This window comes from Dipodomys spectabilis, unplaced genomic scaffold, assembly GCF_019054845.1.
Source record: "Dipodomys spectabilis isolate Male_0828 unplaced genomic scaffold, ASM1905484v1 ptg000227l, whole genome shotgun sequence".
In the NCBI taxonomy this organism is placed as follows: domain Eukaryota; kingdom Metazoa; phylum Chordata; class Mammalia; order Rodentia; family Heteromyidae; genus Dipodomys; species Dipodomys spectabilis.
Genome location: NW_024870904.1, coordinates 1,362,110 through 1,383,729, shown reverse-complemented (window position 1 = coordinate 1,383,729; position 21,620 = coordinate 1,362,110). Strand labels below are relative to the sequence as shown.

The following is a 21,620-nucleotide window of genomic DNA, read 5'->3' as shown; positions in this document are numbered from 1 at the left end:
CCCGCTAGCCTTGAGGTGAAGAGCTGAAGGAGATTGCCCAGGCCTAGAGTTCAGCCCTATGACCAGATCCCCAAAACAAAAAATTATCAAAGGGCCAGATTCCTCAAATATGTCACTGGATATTGGCCCATATCATATTGAGGGATAACACAGACGTACTAACCATTAGCATGTCACATCATTTTTTGGGGGTGGGGGTCTGTTCATGGGGCCTGACCTCTGGGTCTGGGCCCTATCCCTCAGCTCTTCAGCTCAAGGCTAGCACTCTACCACTTGAGCCACAGCACTACTTCCGGCTTTTTTATTTTTGTTTATATGGTGCTAAAGAATCGAACCCAGGGCCTCATGGATGCAAGGCAGGCGCTCTACCACTGAGCCATCTTCCCAGCCCCTGTCACATCATTTTTAACTGGGTCTTTAGCACGTCTACTTGATTATCAATATACATCATTGCTGTTTCCAAATCATAAAACATATCACAAACTTATCTAAGCCCACTTGCATCCCAGGGCACCAGAAACATATCAAGCTAAACTATTACCATGTTGTGTTGTATATATGGTTTGGATAAGGTTCACAGCAGAAGTAGTAGCACTAGCAAGAACATTTAGGGTAGCAAAAATGCTGGCAACCAATATTCCCAAAAACCTGCAGCAGTGGCTAAGAGCCCTCTAAACCTCAATAGCAAACATAGACCCAAACTTATTATACCATAATGGTTCTATCAACTGAACAAGCAACATAAGTTAAGGTGATTGCATAGTAATCTCAGAGTATTTATGCAGTTAGTGAGAACACAATTGTTCCTGCTAGAGGTATCAAAAACTACCCCACCCTTGAAAACCATACCTAGCTCTACCAGCATGTATGGATACATAACACAACCTTGCACAGTAAATGATACAAAACCATGAAACAGGACACATCTCTGATATAGAAGTATCGGATGGAGACAGGCATTATTCCAAAAGGCCTCAGCAGCAGCCAGTTCCAGATGACAGGGTGAGCTTGTCGAAACAGGCTGACAAACATGGGTTTGCCAGCAAGGTACCACTGATCACGTCACTCCTTGAGCCCAGTTATGCAGTGCATATTGGAAGACTTCCACCAGCACAACAGTAGACAAGATGTGAAATCCACAGGCTCTCCATAATCCACATGCCCTCCATGGTGGTGCATCATTGCAACCACAGGAATCTCCGGGCATAGTGGAACCCATGAGGGGTGCACCACATCTCCTGCCAAAGGAATTCTAGAAATGTTATGCATGAGCTACATGTTTTCCATTCGTTCACCTTTTCCTCCAGAGGACGTCAGAACCATAATTTATCCCTGAATAGCGTACCATACTTGTACCTTCTACCTCAGCAACTGGAACAGTCAATCATTGAGATGAATGAAGGAAGAGGATATAATATTTGTATAACAAATAATGAGACTTACTCTGTGAGCATTGAACAATTCAAAAATAATGTAGGAAGTGAATTCTATTACTACTAGTACAATGAACATAATACTTAGAAATGAATGTTTGAAAAATGTACCCTTGAACAAAAACTATGTGACATAGCTAGTCTGGGAAGCACCGATTTATACCTGATCTTTACCTCTTTGCCTCTCAGGAACTTTTAACTTTTACAGAAAGAAAGTATTATTTTTCCTTCATATTTTACAGTTGCTCCAAAGTTGACATCTATATAGCCAAATGTGCCTCATGATCTCCATTTTCATGAGGAATAGCTCAGGTCCACTAAAAGAGGCATGGAGAACCCATGCACGGGAGGACTGAATATCAGGCATGAATATTTCCTACACAATCCTTCCCAATCATGATGTGGGGAAAGGATCATCAACAATCACAACAAATCCTTAAGAGAAAAGCTTAGGATGTCTGACATGAGGGAGGGAGGTAAAAGGTTTATTCCACAGTGTAATGGATACAGTTGGAAAGACAATTCTGAGGACCCCTAGCAGGGAGAAACTTCTAGGATCAGAGAGCAGGTAGAAAATCAAAACAACAGGATATGCAAAACAGAAATGTAAAAACAGACTGGTTTGGATCAAGTTATCAAGCTTCACATGAACATAGACCTACCCTGAACTCTATCTCCACCCACATTCACCATGATCACCCTAGACAACCATTTTTGGAAGAGTCTTGGAGGAAGAGTACCATTTTCTTAGAAACCCTGGGAGGAAACTTTTCACTAGTTTCCTGAAGCAATTAAGAAAAGAAAGGCAAGTAGAGCACAGCAAATACTCAGAGACAGTGCCCATGTTCTGAGTTCAAGCCATAGGACCAACAACAAAAGGAGGGAAAAAATATTAAAGGAAAGGCAAATTTCATATGCAAATAACCAAAAACTCCTTAAAATTGCATAGAGGGAATTTGGGAGTTTCTGGAAAAATAATGGGTAGAGTTTGACCAATTTATTTAATTCTAAGATTATAAAGTATGTCTACTTTAAAATTCTGCTATTTTATTCATTTATATGTATATATATATATATTATAATATATTAAAATATATATTATATATAATAATACACACACACACACACACACACACACACACACACACACACACACACACACACACACATATATATATATATATATATATATATATATATATATATATATATATATATATATATATTACAGAAGGGGGAAATGATCCCAGAATCAATCAGCTAAGTGTATGTAAATACCTGATCTTGTGGCTTGAACTCTGGGCCTGAGCAGTATCTGTGAGCTGTTCTGCTGATGGTGAGCTCTACACCACCTGAACCACAAGGCCACTTCCGTATTTTTGGTGGTTAATTGGAGAGAAAGCTCCTGAATGTCCTTGCTCGAGTTGGCTTTGGACCAGCATCCTCAGATCTCAGCATCCTTAGTACATAGGATTACAGGCATGAGCTACTGGCACCCAGATGCAAATACCTTTTTAAAGAGAGAGGGGAGATATTCAAATTTTTAAGGCAAAACAGTGACCTAATTTATATTCAGAGGAAAATACTTTTGAATAAAAACAAAATCAATAAGCATGGAGTCTCATAACCTCAATTACATTAATAAAACTAAGAATTAAAAAGCCAAATTATCTAATGATCCTAATACATTTCTTTGTTTTGGTTGATCTCACAATGATTCAGGAGGTAAACTGATTTTTTCAAGAAGAAACTCACCTTAGTTCCCGCAGTTGGGAGAGAAAGGTCCCCGTGCATCCATGCACACTTAGGACAACGTGTCTGGTGTCAGTCCAAATCCTGTAACAAGCCTACTTCCTCTAGTTGAATGCATCATGTTATGGGAATTGTAGTTTCTATTGAGGTACAGATCCTTTGAAAGAGTGGAGGGGGGCCGGGATAAGGCTCTTGAACCTACTTGGCCACTGTTGGTGTTTTTAGTTTGTAAATTCAAGTTTCTTTCCTTTTGCCTTGCTGCTGGAAGTGCTCTGAAGTACAGCTTTGCATTCCATAGTCAGCCAAAAGGAAGAAGCCCAGTGTCTCTTCTTCAGAGGAACTTGGGAGCTGTAACTTGAAGCAATCTGAATCGCCAGCCAAAGTCTGCCCTTCCCATCTTTCCCCAGTCTGAGGTTGATGATATTCTATGGCCTAATGGAATTGTGCTGCCATTAGCACTTGTTCCTGCAGGTGCAAGAAACTGGCTGAGAATCCTCTGGCTCTCTAGACAAGGAGAGTCTACAGACTGAACCTAGAGATTCTGGTACTCACCCATGTGGCTTTATAAACTTGGTTTTTGTGCTTTGAAGCCAATGAATGGTAAACATTCCTTGAATATGTCTTACATAAACATAGTGATCTTCTTTTCACCCTCTGCACTTCCTATGGTGTTTGAAACTTTCAAAATGCACCTGGCACAGATATACTCCAATGATTGTGTCCTTTCTTGACAAATTACAATTTCTCCATTAATATAATTAGTCTATTTTACATAACTTAAAATGAGAGAGACTGGCTGGGCAGGTGGTTCAGTGGTAGAGTGCTTGCTTTGCATGAATGAGACCCTGAGTTTGATTCCTCAAGCTGGCAGTGCACTGTGGCTCAAGTAGTAGAGTGCTAGCTTTGAGTTTAGGAGCTGAGGAACAGTTCCCAGGCTCAGAGTTCAGGCCCCACAACCAACAAAAATGGAGAGAGAGAGAGAATTCTTATCTATGTATTCCAATTTAATTGTTAAAATATAATTTGAATACAATACAATGACCTTGATATGTGTGGGCTTGTCCTGATACTTGAACTCAAGGTCTGGAAAATGACCATGAAATTATTTGGTTCAATGATAATATTGTACCACTTAAGCCACACCTCCCCTTCCAGCTACTTTGGCTATTTTATTGGAGATTAGTCTCTCAGACGTTGTTTTACCAATGGCTTCATTTTGTGATCCATGTAGAGATCCATCATGTGCATCCCAGGGTACTACAAGCAGGCACAGGAGAAAGATTATTATAAGGTTTAGTAGAAGGACCATATTTCCTAGGAGAGGGAGCACATGCATGTGTCTGTCTTCAGGTAGCAACAGGAGCTGGAGGCAAGAAGTTAGGCAGGTACATGCTCAGGTAGGTGTGGGTAGAAGGAGGGAGTGGTCAGCAGTATGGAGGGAACTCTAGGTCTGGGAAGAGCTCAAGTCTTGGTGGGGCTGAAGAGCAAAGGTGGGGATAATATTAACTTTCCTCAGATCTCAGCCTTCTGAGAAGCTAAGATTACAGCCATTAGACATGAGAGCCTAGTTACAATGTCCTCTTTTAAATTCAGATTATATTCTATAATATAAGATGAAATAGAAATAAGATGAAATAGAAAACTTGACAATTTTAAGGCAGATTGTTCAGTCACTAATGTGGATGAGGACAGTCCAAATCCCAAAACACACAGAAAATATCCCACTTTGAAATTTGTAACACTCCTCATCTTAAGTATTGTGAATATGAACACTTAGGCTATAATAAATTCACTTTACATTTTTCTCTTCTTTTTTGGGGTCTAGTCGTGGGGCCTGAAATCTGGGCCTGGGTGCTGTCCCTCAGTTCTTCAGCTCAAGGCTAGCCCTCTACTACTTGAGACACAGTACCACTTCCGGCTTTTTCTTTTTGCTTATGTGGTGCTGAGGTATCCAACCCAGGGCCTCAGGCATGCAAGACTAGCGCTTTACCACTGAGCCACCTTCCCAGCTCCACTTTAATTTTTCAAAGAAAGAAAATATTCTTATGATCTAGAAAAACCCAGTACTAATGTGCAAACACTGCTTTTAAAAGATTCATATTGTGTTTCCTATCAAAAACAACCTCACTGAAGTAAACAGAATAAATTTTCGCTTTTTGTAAATGTCACTGCAAAGTTCATGTATTTTATATTAACAATTACTATTCTGGGTAAATGGGAAAAATAAATTGAACGCTGGATAATAGAATTTCCTGTGTCATCAACCAACAAGTATAAGCAAAAGCACATACCTAAATAAGTTGTGGTTTTTTTCCATTTTATGGATCTACATTTTGGGGTGTATTTTCTGTTAATAGTGTTTAGTAACACATAAGGCTTTAATCTTCTGTGGATTTGTCATTACCGGATACTTTAATATTCTACTTGATTCAGGAATGTTTCTTCTCCCAAAAGAAGGCTTTATGTTTTTCCAACCCACCTATCATGGTCTGACCAGGAACTTCTAGGGTAAAATCACACAGGTTCTTTTCTGACGCTCTCATTTGTCTTCTCTCCTTGCCATGGTTCCGGAATCTTTATTCATTGTCAACAGCAAGAAAGAATGGAAGGATCTCTGATGAGATTCTTTTATTTCTCACTGTTTGACATTCCATTTTATGAACCTAAGGGTGTCCAAGATTGAAGAACAGAAGAAAAAGATTCAGCTTCAGAAACATGTTTCTAAAAAAGCTAAAGATGGCTTGGAGATTTAGCAGATTATCAAAACTTGCCTTCTAAGTTAAGTGCAGGTTTGCTTTAGTTTGTTTCTCATTTTTGAATGTCAGGACAAAGTCGTTCCACTTGTTATGTGATTCAATGACACCTAGGAGGTAACTTCTCATGGAAGTAAAGGTTGGCTAGAAACTGGTCAGACATCACATCCTCATACACAACATTAGACTATCCTAATGAAGTTTTACTGGATTTGCTGAAATAGTGTGTTCAAACATAACTTGATTGCTGTACAGGCCTGAGTGTGTTATAAGTACTTCAATTGTCTCTGTAAATACTCTTGGACTGCCTTGTGGTATTTGTCTTTCTTGAAACTTAGGCTGTATTTTTGATGGTATTTATAGAAATCTCTGTTTTTCTCTAAGGTACGTACAAGTGTAGAAGTGCTGGACCATATTTCTATGTAATTGTATATTTAGTTCTTTTTAGGACTCTTTGTGCCATCTTTGATACTTTTACATACCTGAGAGAAATGCATCAAGGTTCACATTGTTGTCACAACTTTCCTAGCTTTTGTTGGAGTTTGGAAGGATTTTTGGTGTTTGGTTGAAAACTACGGCCATACTAACATGTGTAAAATAGTTATTTTATTGTAATTTTGATTTGGATTATTCTCATGACCATTGATACTACTTTTACATTTTAATCAGCTATTTGTATACGTCCATTTTAGAAACGTCTCTTCAATCTTTTTCCTATTTTAAAATTAGATTTTGTTGTGTGGGGTTACTTGTAGGATTTTCTTTATATTTTCTAATTCAGATTTGTTAGGAATCTATTTAAAGACATATGCAAATATTTTCTCCTACCATGCTTTTGCTTCTTCGTTGATAGTTCTTTTCATTATACAAGATTTTGATTATGTGCACTTAATCTGGTTTGTTTGTTTTTTGGTTTTGTATTTATTTTTTAATTTTTACTTATGATTTATTTTCTTGGCTTTGTTTTGTTTTCTTTTTTTTGGTCAGTTCTGGGGCCTGAACTATGGGCCTGGGTGCTATCCCTCAGCTATTCAGCTCAAGGCTAGCACTCTACCACTTAAGCCACAGCACCCACTTCCGACTTTTTCTACTTATGTGGTGCTGAGTAATGGAACCCAGGGCCACCATCCCAACCCTTATTCATTAATTTATTTATTGTCAGTCATGGGGCTTGAAATCTTGGTCTGAGCTTGTGCCTCAGCCCATCAGTTCAAGCCTAGCACTCTACCACATGGGCCACTGCACCACTTCTGGCTTTCTGGTGTTTCATTGGAGATAAGATTTCACAGGTTTTCCTGCCCAGGCTGGCTTTGAACCATGATCCTCAGATCTGGTTCTCCTGAGTAGTTAGGATTCTAGGTGTGAGCCACCAGAGCCTGGCATTTGTTTGTCTCTTTGTTGCATGAGTCACTTTTGGTGTCTTATTTAAGATTTACTGTCAAATCTAATGCCATAAGGCTTTCTTCCTCTCCTGTTTTCTCCTCCTCCTTTCCCTTTCCCTCTTTTTCCTTTCTCTCCGCTACTCTCTCGTCTCCTCTTCTTCCATCTTTTTCCTGACCTTTGGCTTCCCTTCTCTCCCTCCTCCACTCATTTTCTTTTCTCTTTATGTCTGAGATGAAGACTTGCCAGTTTTCACAACAATTAGGTTTCTAATTTAGAAACACATGTAATACACATACCTCAGACTCCACCATGGCTTTCTAGAGCTACTATTGGTACTTGAACTGCAGGTCTCACAGACAGTCAGCTTCCTCACTCACTGTTGGCACTATCACTTGAGCCTTACCTCTAACCTGTTCATTAGCTGCTTAATTTGAGTTGTCTATCTAGGCTGACTTCCAGACCTCAGTTTCCTCCTTAATAGTTAGGGTAAAATGACAGTCTTGAGCCAGAAGTGCTTGTCTTGTTTTTTTATTACCTCAACATTTAACATTAACACTTAATTGGATACCACAATGAAAGGATTATTGTTACTGGTTTATGTAGAGTTAATATTCAACCTAAACTGAAATAGTTTTTGTTGCAAATTGAGTGCTGTGTTAGATTTCTAAAAATTGCAACTGTTCTTCTAACTGTGGTAGATTTTCATCACCAAGCAAATCGTTTATGCTGGAGGTATTGTTTTATTATTAATGTAATTTAATATTATTGTGGAGATGATGCATACAGAAATTAATAAATTCTTTTCATACAGTATCTTCCATTCCTTCACTCTCTCCCAATCCCTCCCTCTTGTCTCTACTCCTGAGTTGTATACTATATTCTAATCACCCTATTTCCCCCAAATTCTGTGGCTCTACCACATCCTCCAGAAGATATACAAGTGAATACACCATACATAATTCAAAGCACTTTTTATGATTTTACAACTGACCTAAGACAGTTGCTCCCTTTAATATTCTATACATTATAGTAATAGCATACATTTGATACAGATCTATTCTAGTTTCCATCTGTTTTACTGCTAGCTTATGAGAAATATATTATTGAATTTTATTGTGTTTATAACAGATTCCTTTCTCATACTGATTTCTGGACAATTTGTCTTCAGATCTATTCTCAGTGTGTCTGTCTTGGTAAATATAACAACATTGTGCTCTATAAAGAGCATTTAGGTAAAGATAATGCCTTCCACATCTTGTCTGTTTGTTTAGTCATTAAGAGGAGTATTAGAGGCCGGGCACCAATGGCTACCACCTGTAATCCTAGCTACTCAGGAGGCTGAGATATGAGGATCACACTTCAAAGCCAGCATGGGCAGGAAGTCCATGAGACACTTGTTTCCAATAAAGCACTAGAAAACCGGAGGTGTCGCTGTGTCTTAGGGGGTAGATCACTCGCCTTGATCTCAAGAGCTGAGGGATAGTACCCAAGCCCCAAGTTCAAGCCCCACGGCCGACAAAATAAAAGTGGAGTACCAGTTCTCCAATCATAATGATAGATTAAAGAAATCATCATTCTTTGGCCTTTTAACCATGTCTTTGTAGACTTTACTTTTCAGCATAAAATTTTTATTATACAGATTTATGATATACCTGTTATTACCAATGCTCTGTATCTGTGGTAACACAATTTGTGCTGATGTTTATTTCCTCTCATATTATCAGTATTTGTATTTTTCATTATTGATTTTTGCTTAGGGTATCCTTATATTGATTCATTTTGATTTCTTGATAATTAATGTATATCTCCTTGAATAGCTTATTGAGATTTATGAGTGTATTTTCTTCTGTTCAAATCAGACAGAACCTGATATATTTACTATTTTTACATTACAATATAAACATGGTTTCATTTTAGTAATTACTTTGCTATTTTTTTGTTTGTCTCATCTGATACTTCTTTCTCAGTTTGCTTTCATGTAACCTGCACACAGCCTACAATACAGTGCAAATCACCTGTTATATAATCTCCAGGCAATCTTCTATACACTCTAAATCACCTCTGATACCTACTACAATTTAAATCCTACTAAATAGTTGTTATACTGCATTGTTATTAGGATAATGCCAGTTTTTTCAAAGACTGCATGTTTACAATAGGTGGCATATTTTTCAAGTATTTTGGTTCTATGGTTTGTTGAATCTGTGAAACAAACAAATAGGTAAGGCCTAATAAACTCCTATGAAAATGCTAGTACAGGGGCTGCAAGGTGGCTCAGTGGTACATTGCTTGCCTTGCATACATGAGGCACTGAGTTCCATTCCTCAGCAACACTTCAGCAGAAAATGAATTGTGACTTATCACCAATTAAGTGGGAGAAAACTAGAAGTGACATTCTGGCTGGAAGTGGTAGCATGCTAGCCTTTAGTGAAAAGCTTAGGGAATATGCCAGGCCCTCCCTGAGTTCAAACCCCACAGCCAACAATTAAAAGGAAAAAGAAACAATCCCAAACAAATAAAAACCTCATTACTTACTCATGGCCTTTGTTCCTCTTTTTCTTTCTATTTGTAACTGAATACTTCATGTCATTCCATTTTCAACTTTCTTTCACATTGGGGGTTGAACCTTGGGACTTGCACATGGAAGGTGGATGCTACATACCAACCTATTGTTTCTTCTTTTAACATAATAAAAATCTGCTTATAGGACAGGGAAGTTGGCTAAGTGGTACAGTGCTTGCATCGCAGGAATGAGGAGCTGGGTTCTATTCCTTAGGTCCACATACACAGAAAAAGCCAGAAGTGGTGCTGTGGCTCAAGTGGTAGAGTGCTACCCTTAAGCAAAAGCAACTCAGGGACTGCACCTGAGCCCTGAGATCAAGCCCAAAGACCTGCAAAACAAAAAGTCTGCACATATAAATTAGTCAATGCTTCCTTTGCAATCTAAAAGATATTATTTCCAATCACTTTAGATCACTTTCAACAGTATTGTCTTCCTTTCCAGTGAGTGCAGGAGCCACACACAGAACAGACCTTATGCCTCTGCTGTCACTTATAAACTAGCTGTTGTACAACAGTAAGAATCAAAAGATACATTTCTGCCCTTATTATTTTGAACATAATGGAATTTGTAAGGTTATGTAAAAATTAGTGAAGGAAACCCTTCCTTTTCACTTATTTGTTGTGATTCTCATGGATATATCTTGTTGTACACTCAAGTCCCACACTTGTCATTTGAGTTCTCTCTGAACTACTTTTCAAATTGTTTTCTTCTTAGGATATACACATACACACACATGCTCAAGAATTTTTACTAGGTCATCTAACAATTGTTTTATTACCAATTCTTCTTATCCACAAGCAATTGTATCATCTACCTAGGACAAGAATATTACATTAGGCCACTAACTTCTCTTACAGGTCTCTGTGTCAACAGTCACCCTGCAGGAAACACCTGCACACCTTGGCCCATGGTGCAGGGGCCATGCTGTGTTGGTGGTGGACTGATGGGTAGCACATACCCTGCTCTGGGCTGCTCACTTCTGGCCATGGGGCTTGCATGGTTTGCTGTTGCATAAAGATTTTGGCACTGTCCTCCTCTCCTCAGCTGGCTTCTTACCAAACTTTTCTTTTGTGTACCTTCCATTTTGAGTTCTGGCATAGACCATGAGCCCAACCAACTTTCACTACACCAGATGAAGTCTCCACATCAAACTTTTGGTAACAAATATTTAAGTTAAAATATACATACAAAGTTTTGGCTGCTTTTGTTCAGACTCCATATACAAGTGAGGCAAAGATGTTTGGCTGTGGATGCTCCAGGTAGTCATCTACTCAAAGTACTGAGACCTCTACAACAGGGACTTCATACAAGGGTTTAAGTGATCCAGAAAAATGAAAGACAATTTTCAAAGAACTTCTCAATTCATTGAGGGAACAGAAAAAATGTACACTTAATGTTAAGCTAATTATGGGAGGAAAAATGACCTAGAGCTGGAAAAACATATAGATATAAGTCCTCAACTTAATGCGAGGGGGCCTTGGGTGGTCCCTGAGGGTCTAGTGAAAATCCTATGATAGCTTTGTTCAGTTCCCACTGTGCTCAGTATCCCAGCTTCTTTCCCTTCCAGTCACTCTATGGTGTATCATTCCAGGTTAACCTGAGGAAGAAACAAGGTTTCACCTAACATCATGTTCTCTCATTGGGATCAAGATTGATTGGGAATTGGAGGTTCTTAGTTAAATACTTAGAACTCTGGAGAGCAGACTCTTCAGGGTCCTGACTTTGAATCATATTAACTGCCCCTGCTGATGATATCAGAATTTTCTCTAAAATATATATGACTTTATTTGTGTATTTTATCCAGTAACATTCACTGAATGGCTATTGAAAATAATCTAATCTGGAGCTGAAATCTTCATACAAAAGCAGAACTCTTCTAAAGCCTAATTTTGAAAAGGGCTACAGGATGAACCATGTGGTAGGAACCTTGACATTCTGAAAACTTATGTAACTTAACCCACTCTTCATGATTGTGTCTAGGGTGAATATGTACCTAAGTCATGGTTCACCACTTCTCTTCTGAGGACATAACTTTTAGAATGATCTGAAACTCAATATCCTGTCATTCACCCCTGGGAGTGGCCTTGAAATAAAGTGCAATCAGAAAGGGAAAAACAACAAAAATGCTTAAACACATCTGAAGAGCTCAGATTGAAAAGAGGTTTTCTCCTACATCTATGTGCACATAGCACAAGATCACAGTCTTCTCATTCAAATATATTGGTATTCTGGGACCTTAAATCATCACTACTTGATACTTCTTTTCTTATGATACTATTTCAAGTATACTGAAATATTTGGCCACATTTTACATGTTGAGATCTCTCTTTGAAGGTCTCATACTGCACTATACAGACGTGGACCACATTGTCCTGCATAGTATCTTGAACCTCTACAAGGACTTATGAACTAGTCAGAAACATAAAGGTATGTGCATGTGGATTCACTTGACAAAAGAAACCAAAATATTCATACAATCTATCATTCCCCTGGCTTATAAGACATTTCAATATCAACCTCAATTGAGGACAATGACTATACCCTATCGAGGACTTTAGGCTTAAACAAGAATGGTAACTTTTCTGCACAAGGGCCAAAAACCCATTTTACAAAATATCTTCCCTGGCCTTGGAGTTCTTTCTACTCAGGGCCTGGGTACTGTCCCTGAGCTTTGGTAATAAAGGAACAAAAGTGTTGACAGTCTATCAACTTCATTCACAGCACTACTTGTGGGAAATTTGGTGATAATTGGCCATAACACTTTTACAGCTATTCCTACCTAGTTTGCCTTTCAATTGTGATCTTTAAACCTCATGCTCTTGAGCAAGTAAGAATCCCGATGTGAAGCACCAGTGCCCTGTTAGATCAGGAGATCTTAATTACTTGATCCAAACAGGACTCATGGTGTCCACATAACAGGATATAAAATTCATAACATCATATATATAGCCATATGCAAAGGTCCTTTTGAAATCACTTGGTAAAGGACTGTTTACCTATCATTGGGTAAACCACACCCAAATTCTTCCACTAAATATTTGGAAGAATGTATTGGTTACACGTATCTTATTATTGGTCCTCAGGTTGAATTCAGGGGCAAAAATTTGTGAGGCTTCCTTTACCTTCTATGCCAGGTGCCCTTTTGTATCACTGACTTTTCGCATTAGGGTCTTGCATCTCTGCCTGGGCCTTTCAACACACTAATTTTATAATTACATATCACAAGTAGCAAAAAAGATAGGCACATATGCCCAGAGCCATGCTTTTATTGGCTAAGATACCATTTTCATGGAGCTTTTGCATGGGATGGCCTACAAAACTATCTAATTTCAGCTTCCAGAGTAGTTAGGATTCCACACATGAGGGAGTGTAATTGCTCATTTTTAATTGCTGGTCTGAAATTAAAAGAGGAAAGGGTACTTTACCAATTCAGTGAGCATTAAGTCCCTTTAATTGTGAATTCAAGCAAAGTGTTGGCCAAATGATAATAACAAAAATAATACAAAACATTAATAAAATATGTTATCATCAGGCATACTTTTAATGAATGTGGTATGTTGGTTCATAATTTGAGGTATATAACAGGCCTAGGTAGGACTCCAGTCTGTGAACCATCCCTTCTCAGAAAGCATACAGTTTGTAAACATGGGAGAATGAGCGATTTCCAAATGGATAGAGTGTGTGTGTGTGTGTGTGTGTGTGTGTGTGTGTGTGTGTGTGTGTGTGTGTGGTACAAATAGGAAGGCCAAGGGCACAGGTGCCTCCCAATCTCATTTTTTTTTTAACTAGGCCTCTGTAAATAAGCAGAAGGGTATGCCTGGGAAGGTGGCTCTGTGTTAGAGCACTTGCCATGCATGCATGAGGTCCTGGGTTCAATTCCCCAGCACCACATAAGCAAAAAGAAAAAGCTTTTATGGAGGCCAAGATGAGAGAATCTCCTTTGAAGCCAGCTCTGGATGGCTTCAACTCAGTTCCTGAATTCAACACCTCATATTGGCACAAAAACATTCCTTCATGAAAGTGTGAAAGTAGAGCTCTTCATGTAACCAAACAGCTCTGGACATATCTAGAATGATTGGCTTATATAGGAACTGGAGTCTTGGACTTGGTTTATTAATTGAGCACTTTCTGATGTAACAAACATTTTTTTCTAAATGTTTCCAGGATATCTTTAATTACATAACTATACAATGGCATCTATCTTGGCTCTAGAAATTCTAATGTTAGATCAAACTTTGTGTTTCTGTAAAAGAAAACAGTATATTTGTTGGAAGCCACATTATTTTAGATGGAATACTGGAGTCTATTACACAGCTAGCAGTCTACAAGCAGCCTGTTGTAACAAAGACATGCAGTCCACAAATACACTTAGACAGCTTGGAAACCGGACAGAAAGGGGGGGGGGGAATAAAAACAATACCAAGAAACCAATCAGCACCAAGAGAGTGCTGAATAGGGACACTAAGATGACCAGAGACAAGTCAGGAGACGGCACACAGGACATGATTAAAGAGACATGTGGCATGGCATCTGGTGCCACTGCTGGGCCAGCCTAAATAGGGCCTAAGCAGGAGGCAGGTCTACAGGAAATTCCCAGTCCCAGGCACTGGACTATCAGTTTGAGTAACATATCAGCCAAATGCCCATGCCTGCTTGCAGGGATCCAGCCACACCCATCAGTTGGGAGGCAAGTGATGGATGGGTCATTTCCTTCCCCTGCATGAAAACAAGATGCCAGACCCCACCATCTACCATGTGGCCAATAGTGCACCAGCCACACCTGACCTCCTTACTTAATATTACTGAATTAGTAAATCAATTTATAAAATGTTACATCCTCTTTATCATTTTGTAAACATTCAAAAATTTTCTTTTTGTAAAAGCCATATTTCTTGAGCTCCACCTCTGAAACAATAATTCTCACATTCACCAATAATTAAACATTCTTCTTTTGAATAGTTTATTTCTTCCTTCTTCCTCATTCCTTCCCTTCCTCTTTCCTTCTCTCACTTCCCTACTCCTTCCTTCCTTCCTCTCAGGGTCTAGAAGAGATGCTGTAGCTCAAGTGGCAGATGGTTTTATTTCTTTGTTAACTTCAATTTTTGTGAGAGATTGATCAATATCTTTGTGTGCTTGATTATTTCTCCTAATGTCATATCTACTTTGGCCCTCTATGAGATAACATGGGTGTTTTATTATAGAAAACTGGTGTTTTATTATAGCTCACTCAGCAGAACAACTAAATGTGCTAAGAGTGAATCAATCACAAGTTTTTCATCACCAGTGATTAATTAAAGAAAAGTGCAAGCACTGAAGACACTTTGGGGTTCTCCCCCAAGACAAAATGCAGAGATTCTAGTCTTTATTAATCCATCATATTTTTTAAATATATATTTTATTGTAAAGATACAGTATAGATTGGTTATACCATTATATGAGTTAGGTCATGAATACATTTTCTATTGAGCATTGTTACCCCTCCAAGATAGACTTTACTACTGTTATGACTTTTTCTAGAAAACCTTTCCATTTTTTCTACATACGATTTTTCTCCTCTTTGTGTGTGAGGGTGTGTGTGTGTCTGTGTGTTTTATGTGTTCTATGATGAACCCTGAGCTGTGTCTTGTAGTTCGAGGACTCCACATCTGCTGTATCACAAGGTCTCTATCCTGTATTGGTTCTGTATTGCAATTTTAATTTTCTTACAGATCAAAGACTTTCCCCATTTGGTACAATCCTAAGTTATTTCATTTATGTGAAGCAACTTATGTGTGTTAAGCTGTGACCTCCAGGTCTTTCCACACTGGTTGCATTCATAAGGTTTCTCTCCGTGTGTTCTTTGATGGATGTTAAGGTGTGCCTTCCAGGTGAAAGAATTTCCATGCCTGCTACATACATAACATTTCTCTCAGGTGGGTTTTTTTTCTGATGGACAGAAAGGTGTATGTTCTGGATGAAAGACTTTCGACATAGGTTACAATCATAAAATTTCTCTCCTGTGTGTGCTCTCTGGTGGATAGAAAGTTGTAGCTTTTGGCTGAAAATCTTTCCCAAATATGACATTCATAAGGTTTCTTTCCTGTGTGTATTATCTGATGGACATTGACGCTTGACTTCCAAGAGAAGGAGTTTCCACACATGTTACATTCATAAGGTCTCTCTAATGTGTGTGTTTTCTGGTTCACAGTAAGGTTTCTCTTATGGGTGAAAGACTTTCTACACAAGTTACATTCATAAGGTTTCTCTCTAGTGTGTGTTCTCTGGTGGACATTAAGATTTGATTTCTTGATGAAAGATTTTCCACACATCTTACATTCATAAGGTTTCTCTCCTATGTGTGTTCTCTGGTGCAGAGTAAGATATGCCTTGCAGGAGAAAGACTTTTCACAAATGTTACATTCAAAAGGTTTCTCTTTTGTGTGTCTTCTCTGGTGGCAAGTAAGCTTTGATTTCTCGGTGAAAGACTTTCAAAACACGTTACATTCATAAGATGTCTCTCTAGTATGTGTTCTCTGGTGACGAGTTAAGTTTGATTTCTTGGTGAAAGATTTCCACAGTTGTTACATTCATAAGGTTTCTCTCCTGTGTGTGTTCTCTGGTGGAGAGTAAGATATGGCGTCCAGGAGAAAGACTTTCCACAAATGTTACATTCAAAAGGTTTTTTTTTGTGTGTGTTCTCTGGTGGCGAGTAAGGTGTGTCTTCCAGGGGAAAGACTTTCCACAGTTGTTACATTCATAAGGTTTCTCTCCTGTGTGTGTTCTCTGGTGTCTAGTAACATATGCCTTCCAGGAGAAAGATTTTCCACAAATGTTACATTCAAAAGGTTTCTCTTTTGTGTGTGTTCTCTGGTGAACAGTAAGCTTTGATTTATGGATGAAAGACTTTCCACAAAGGTTACATTCATAAGATTTCTCTCTAGTATGTGTTCTCTGATGGAGAGTAAGCTTTGATTTATGGGTGAAAGACTTTTGACACATGTTACATTCATAAAGTTTCTCTCCTGTGTGTGTTCTCTGAGGGACAACAGGGTGTTTCTTCTCAGTGAAAGACTTTTCACACTGTTTACATTTGTCAACTACAGAAGACACATGAGTACTATATGCAGCACACATCTTAGCGGGTTCACTGAAAATACCCATGCTCTGACAGCCAGTGACCTTTTCTATCCTTATCCCTAAGGAGTTCCCATTATTCTTAATCAGTTCTGACTTCTGTATGGAGCTCAAATGAAAACTTCTTATAAGTCTCACTTTTTCCTCCCCTTGCTTACTATTCAGGATTGCTACTTCAGAGAGATACTTCTTGTGACTTTCCTGGCAGGTGCTAATCACATCCTCCATTTCTGGGGCATCTAAAATGAATAATAGAAAAATAGACAAAAACATAAATAAGACCCACAAATTCCTTACTATAATGATATTTTCTCAAATTCTGTTACTAGATTTTCAAATATCAAAGCATTGCTTTATACAGAATATATACTTTTCTCTGCAATGTAGTAATTAAGAAAGTAGTACTGACATTTTACAATGGAAAATAATGTTTTTCTGTATTTCAGATTTTTATATTTTTCTCAAGGAAATATTTACTCAAATTATTCATCTCCATACTCTTAATGCTTCCATTCTGAATCTCCCTCTATGACAGCACCACTGATAAGAAATTGTCCTGATCCTATTTTCCTCCTACCTGCAAAATACTAGTTTAAAATAAAATGAGATCTCCTTACTACATTTCTTATTGTCTTCTTCACTTTATGAATAACTTCTCTACAGATAAAGAGAATTGCTAACATTAACTACGTGGAACATCAAATTCAGTTTGTCTCCACGAGAATTCTGGATTGACAATTCCTTGAGACAAAAGATCACCTATTTCTTTTCCATACATGACTCAGGGCACTAGGAATCCTATTGCTTTTACAGCTCAAATAAACAGACCCACTGGGCTCTGGACCCAACATCACTATTCAAGATGCTTTAACTCACCTGTGAAATTCTCTTCTGAGCCTTCTCTTGTCCATGGTTCTGCACCTTGCTCCAGCTTCACAATCAATATAGGTTTAGGAACACAGTGCCCTGTGAATAAGAAATAGTGGAGAACTATTGCTCTTGCAGGGTCATCATTAATGTAATGTTGCAGACATCCTGTTCACTGGGTTGCTCCTAAATCTGGTTTCTCAATTGTTTTATTTTTGGGGAGTGTGATCAGTTGTGGGGCCTGAACTCTGAGCCTGGGAGCTGTATCACACCTCCTAAGCTCAAGGCTAGCACTCTACCACTTGAGCCACAACGCCAAATTCTGTCTTTTTTTCTGCTTTTTTGGTGTTGAGGAATCCAACACAGGGCCACAAGCATGCAAGGCACGGGCTCTACCACTGAGCCACCTTCCCAGCCCATGGTTTCTCAATTCTTAACAGCTCCATGGTGTACTTTCCCCCAGCTTTGGGTTTATTTTGCCCATGTGTGGCTTGAACTCAGCACTTTTGCTCAAATCTAGCATTCTACTAGTTTGTGTCTTGGCTACATTTCTAGTTTTTGAATGGTTAATTGGAGATAAGAGTCTCATGTTCACTTTTCTACAGTTGCTGGCTTCAAACCAAAATCTTCAGATTTCAGCCTATAGAGTATCTAGGATTCCAAGCTTGAAGCAATGAAACCTATGTCAGCTTTGGCTTACAAATACACACTTTCACACTTTCAACTACTGACTTCCAGATTATACTGACAGTAGTAATGTATATTCTATCTAGTCTGTAGATCCACCTATAATAATCACCCCAAGTCTGGGAAGTCAGTTTCCTGTTAGTGGATCATAGTTTAGAACTTTTGTCCAACTACTAATTTGCCTTCTTAACGAATGAGAATAAAATTAGGTCTTGAGTTACATATAATGAAGTTGAAGTTTCCCTTAGAAAGAAATGACACTTCTCATGCACTGGAATCTTTTTTTTTTTTTTAACAAAATGTAATGGTCCAAAGGCTTACACTTGTAACCCTACATTTAGGAGGTCAGATTAGAAGAGGCAGGCTTGAAACCATCCTGGGCATGGAAATTAACAATATATCCCAAAACAAAATCCAAAATGGAGTTGTGTCTCAAGCAGTAGTGTGAAAGGCAAACAATATCAAGCTCCCCAACCTGAATTTGGCTGGCTTTTATACTAGCAGTTTTTCACCTGGGAATGGACTGGAATCTTATACCTAAATACCATAGTCAAATGTCTACTAAAATAAAAACACTTGATCTTACAAATAAAAGTGACCTTTGCTCACCCAAGGACATTAGGTTGCTATAAGTCTCCAGCATCACTTCTCTATGAAGGGCCCTCTGACCAGGATCGAGATCCTGCCACTCCTTCCAGGTGAAGTCCACAGCCACATCATCAAATGACATCAGCTTCTGTAATGGCACATTTCCATCAAGAAATTAGATCTGGGTCATGAGAATTCCAACCTGGAATTTCATTATGCTGCAGGTATGCTTTTGTCTTACATTAAATGTTTGCAGCTGGCTATGTTATTTTTTCACAGGGAAAATTAAATGGCAAATTAGAAATATTTGACAATACATAAATGTGGCCATTAAAATACACAGATTTGCAGGGCATTGGTGGCTTATGCCTGTAATCCTAGCTATTGAGGAGGCTGAGGTCTGAGGATCAAGTTTCATGGCCAGCCCAGGCAGGAAAGTCCATGAGACACTTATCTCCAGTAAACCACCAGAAAACTGAAAGTAGCACTGTGACTCAAGTGGTAGAGCACTCACCTTGACCTGAAGAGCTGAGGGACAATAACCAGGCTGAGAATTCAAGCCCCAAGACCAATAAAAATTACAGATTCCCTAATGTATGCAAACACATTTCTGCTTCTAGCAATAGAGACAAGATAAAAATTCTAAGGAGACAATAATCTGGCATGATGACATTAAGTCTAAGGTGGTGTCTAAAAAATTATATTATTGGCAGGGACCGAGCGCGGGTTGGGCGGGCTTCTGCCGGGGAGTTCTCGGCGATGTCGGTCATCTTCGCGCCGGACTGGCTGCGAGGGAAGGCCAAGGTGAACCAAGAGACAGTCCAGCGGCTCCTGGAGGAGAATGACCAGTTGGTGCGTTGTATCGTGGAGTATCAGAACAAGGGCCGCGCGAACGAGTGTGTCCAGTACCAGCATGTATTACATAGAAACCTCATTTACTTAGCTACCATCGCCGATGCCAGCCCAAATGGCACTCCAAAAACAATGGAATAATCCTCTCTGGGTTGACTAGTAGGTGGAGTGAGTGGAATAAAATCCATTTCCCATGAAAGGCAGACTGCATCTTCACCACAAGTCTGCTGTGGAAAACACAAATGAAACTTCTGTGTTTTTTTTTTTTTTAACTGTGAAGATAGCTATTAACTTGCCCTCCTTCTCAATGCCATTATTTATTTTAACAGTTAAGTTAGACCTCTCACTAAACTTTGAAGGACTCAAGGCCTAGGACAACTAGCACTATTCTTTCCAATAAAAAGAATGATTTCTTAGTTATTATCTGATGTCACTTTATAATAAATGACGTGCTTTTGCCCATTTTAAAAAAAATTATATTATTATTTTTTATAAAATTTTAGTACATATAAGCGTAACAATGAATTAAACAAATATTTTCTCTTCATTTACATTTACTGCTTCACTGTAAACCCTATTTAGACCTTCTATTAACAAGTACTCTCATAAGCAAGCAGAACACATTCAGGATATCACATGGTATACAGAACATAGAACATTACTAGATCAAAGAAAAGCAGTGTCCACGTGAATATTATAAAACAGTAACAGTACTCCAGAAAGTAGCTAATGATTTATTGGGCCCTTATAAGATTTGATTTAGTTCCCACATAAAAATATCCTAGGTTATCCATGTTTGGTTTAAATACTAAATATTGAAATGTGGTCTTAGATACCCTGATATTTCCTTCCTATGTAAAAAAGAACTGCTACCATGAAGTTTTGTAAACTTTCTCTACATTCTACAATACAAAATATAGGTGGGAGGGGAATAAAATGTTCCTTGAGAAGATTTTCATTTTAATAGGACTTCATGGAAGGTGAAGGCAAATTGATAGAGACTAAAGGAACACTCAAGATGACAAAAATGATAAATATGACCAAATGGTCAAATGTGTTAAATATTCCTGAGTCATTTCTCCAGTAGATCCCTAAAGATATATTTCCACTTTTGTTAGTTAATAGTGAAATTTCTGAGATCAAAATCAATTCCTGAGCAAACATCTGTGAGATTTTGCAACAAATGATATTTCTAATAGAGAAAATCTCATCACTGTATTTTTTTTTTTTATCAAAACTACCTATCTTATACTGGCAGTGAATGAAAATATTTAAAAGTAGTGGTATGGAAAAAGAAAACTGAGTACCACGACAAATGAAGTTAGAGCAAAGATAACAGAATCAGGTGAAATCAAATTTTCTTGTAGTTTATCAATTGGAGGAAGGACGTCCTTTTCTGTATGGATCTCTGAAGTTGAGCTGAAGGGGGAAAAGGTTTGAAAGGTTGGAATTCCAGCCTGACAGCATTGAGAGCACTAAGAGCTGGCTGCAGAAGGCATAAAAGAGAATTCTGGAGATGGTTAAGAGACTGGAGGGCAGGCCTTTTCCTTACTGTTGGAAAGATAGCATCTGAAACTGAGCTGCTGTTCACCTTGAAGGCTAGGTAAGGTGAACTTCATGTCTGCATTT

At 38.5% G+C, this 21,620-nt stretch overlaps 2 protein-coding genes across 2 annotated transcripts in view; one reads left to right on the top strand and one right to left on the bottom strand.

The window, feature by feature from the left end:
- Window positions 1-1,291: 1,291 nt before the first annotated feature.
- The window catches only part of LOC122123288 (zinc finger protein 717-like), a 69,051-nt gene continuing 48,722 nt past the window's right edge, over window positions 1,292-21,620 (bottom strand). Inside the window, exons 4-6 of the mRNA XM_042697648.1 lie at window positions 19,161-19,287; window positions 17,874-17,963; window positions 1,292-1,371 (exon numbers count right to left, since the gene is read on the bottom strand). Of these exons, the coding sequence (XP_042553582.1) occupies window positions 1,292-1,371; window positions 17,874-17,963; window positions 19,161-19,287 (297 nt within the window). The remainder of the gene's footprint in view (window positions 1,372-17,873; window positions 17,964-19,160; window positions 19,288-21,620) is intronic.
- Window positions 19,859-20,338, top strand: LOC122123258 (SS18-like protein 2). Its single transcript, XM_042697631.1, has one exon. The coding sequence runs from the start codon at window positions 19,899-19,901 to the stop codon at window positions 20,130-20,132; it is 234 nt and encodes a 77-aa protein (XP_042553565.1). The 5' UTR covers window positions 19,859-19,898; the 3' UTR covers window positions 20,133-20,338.

Excerpts from the sequence above, each read along its gene's own strand:
- LOC122123258 (XM_042697631.1), top strand. The coding sequence starts at position 19,899 with ATGTCGGTCATCTTCGCGCCGGACTGGCTGCGAGGGAAGGCCAAGGTG.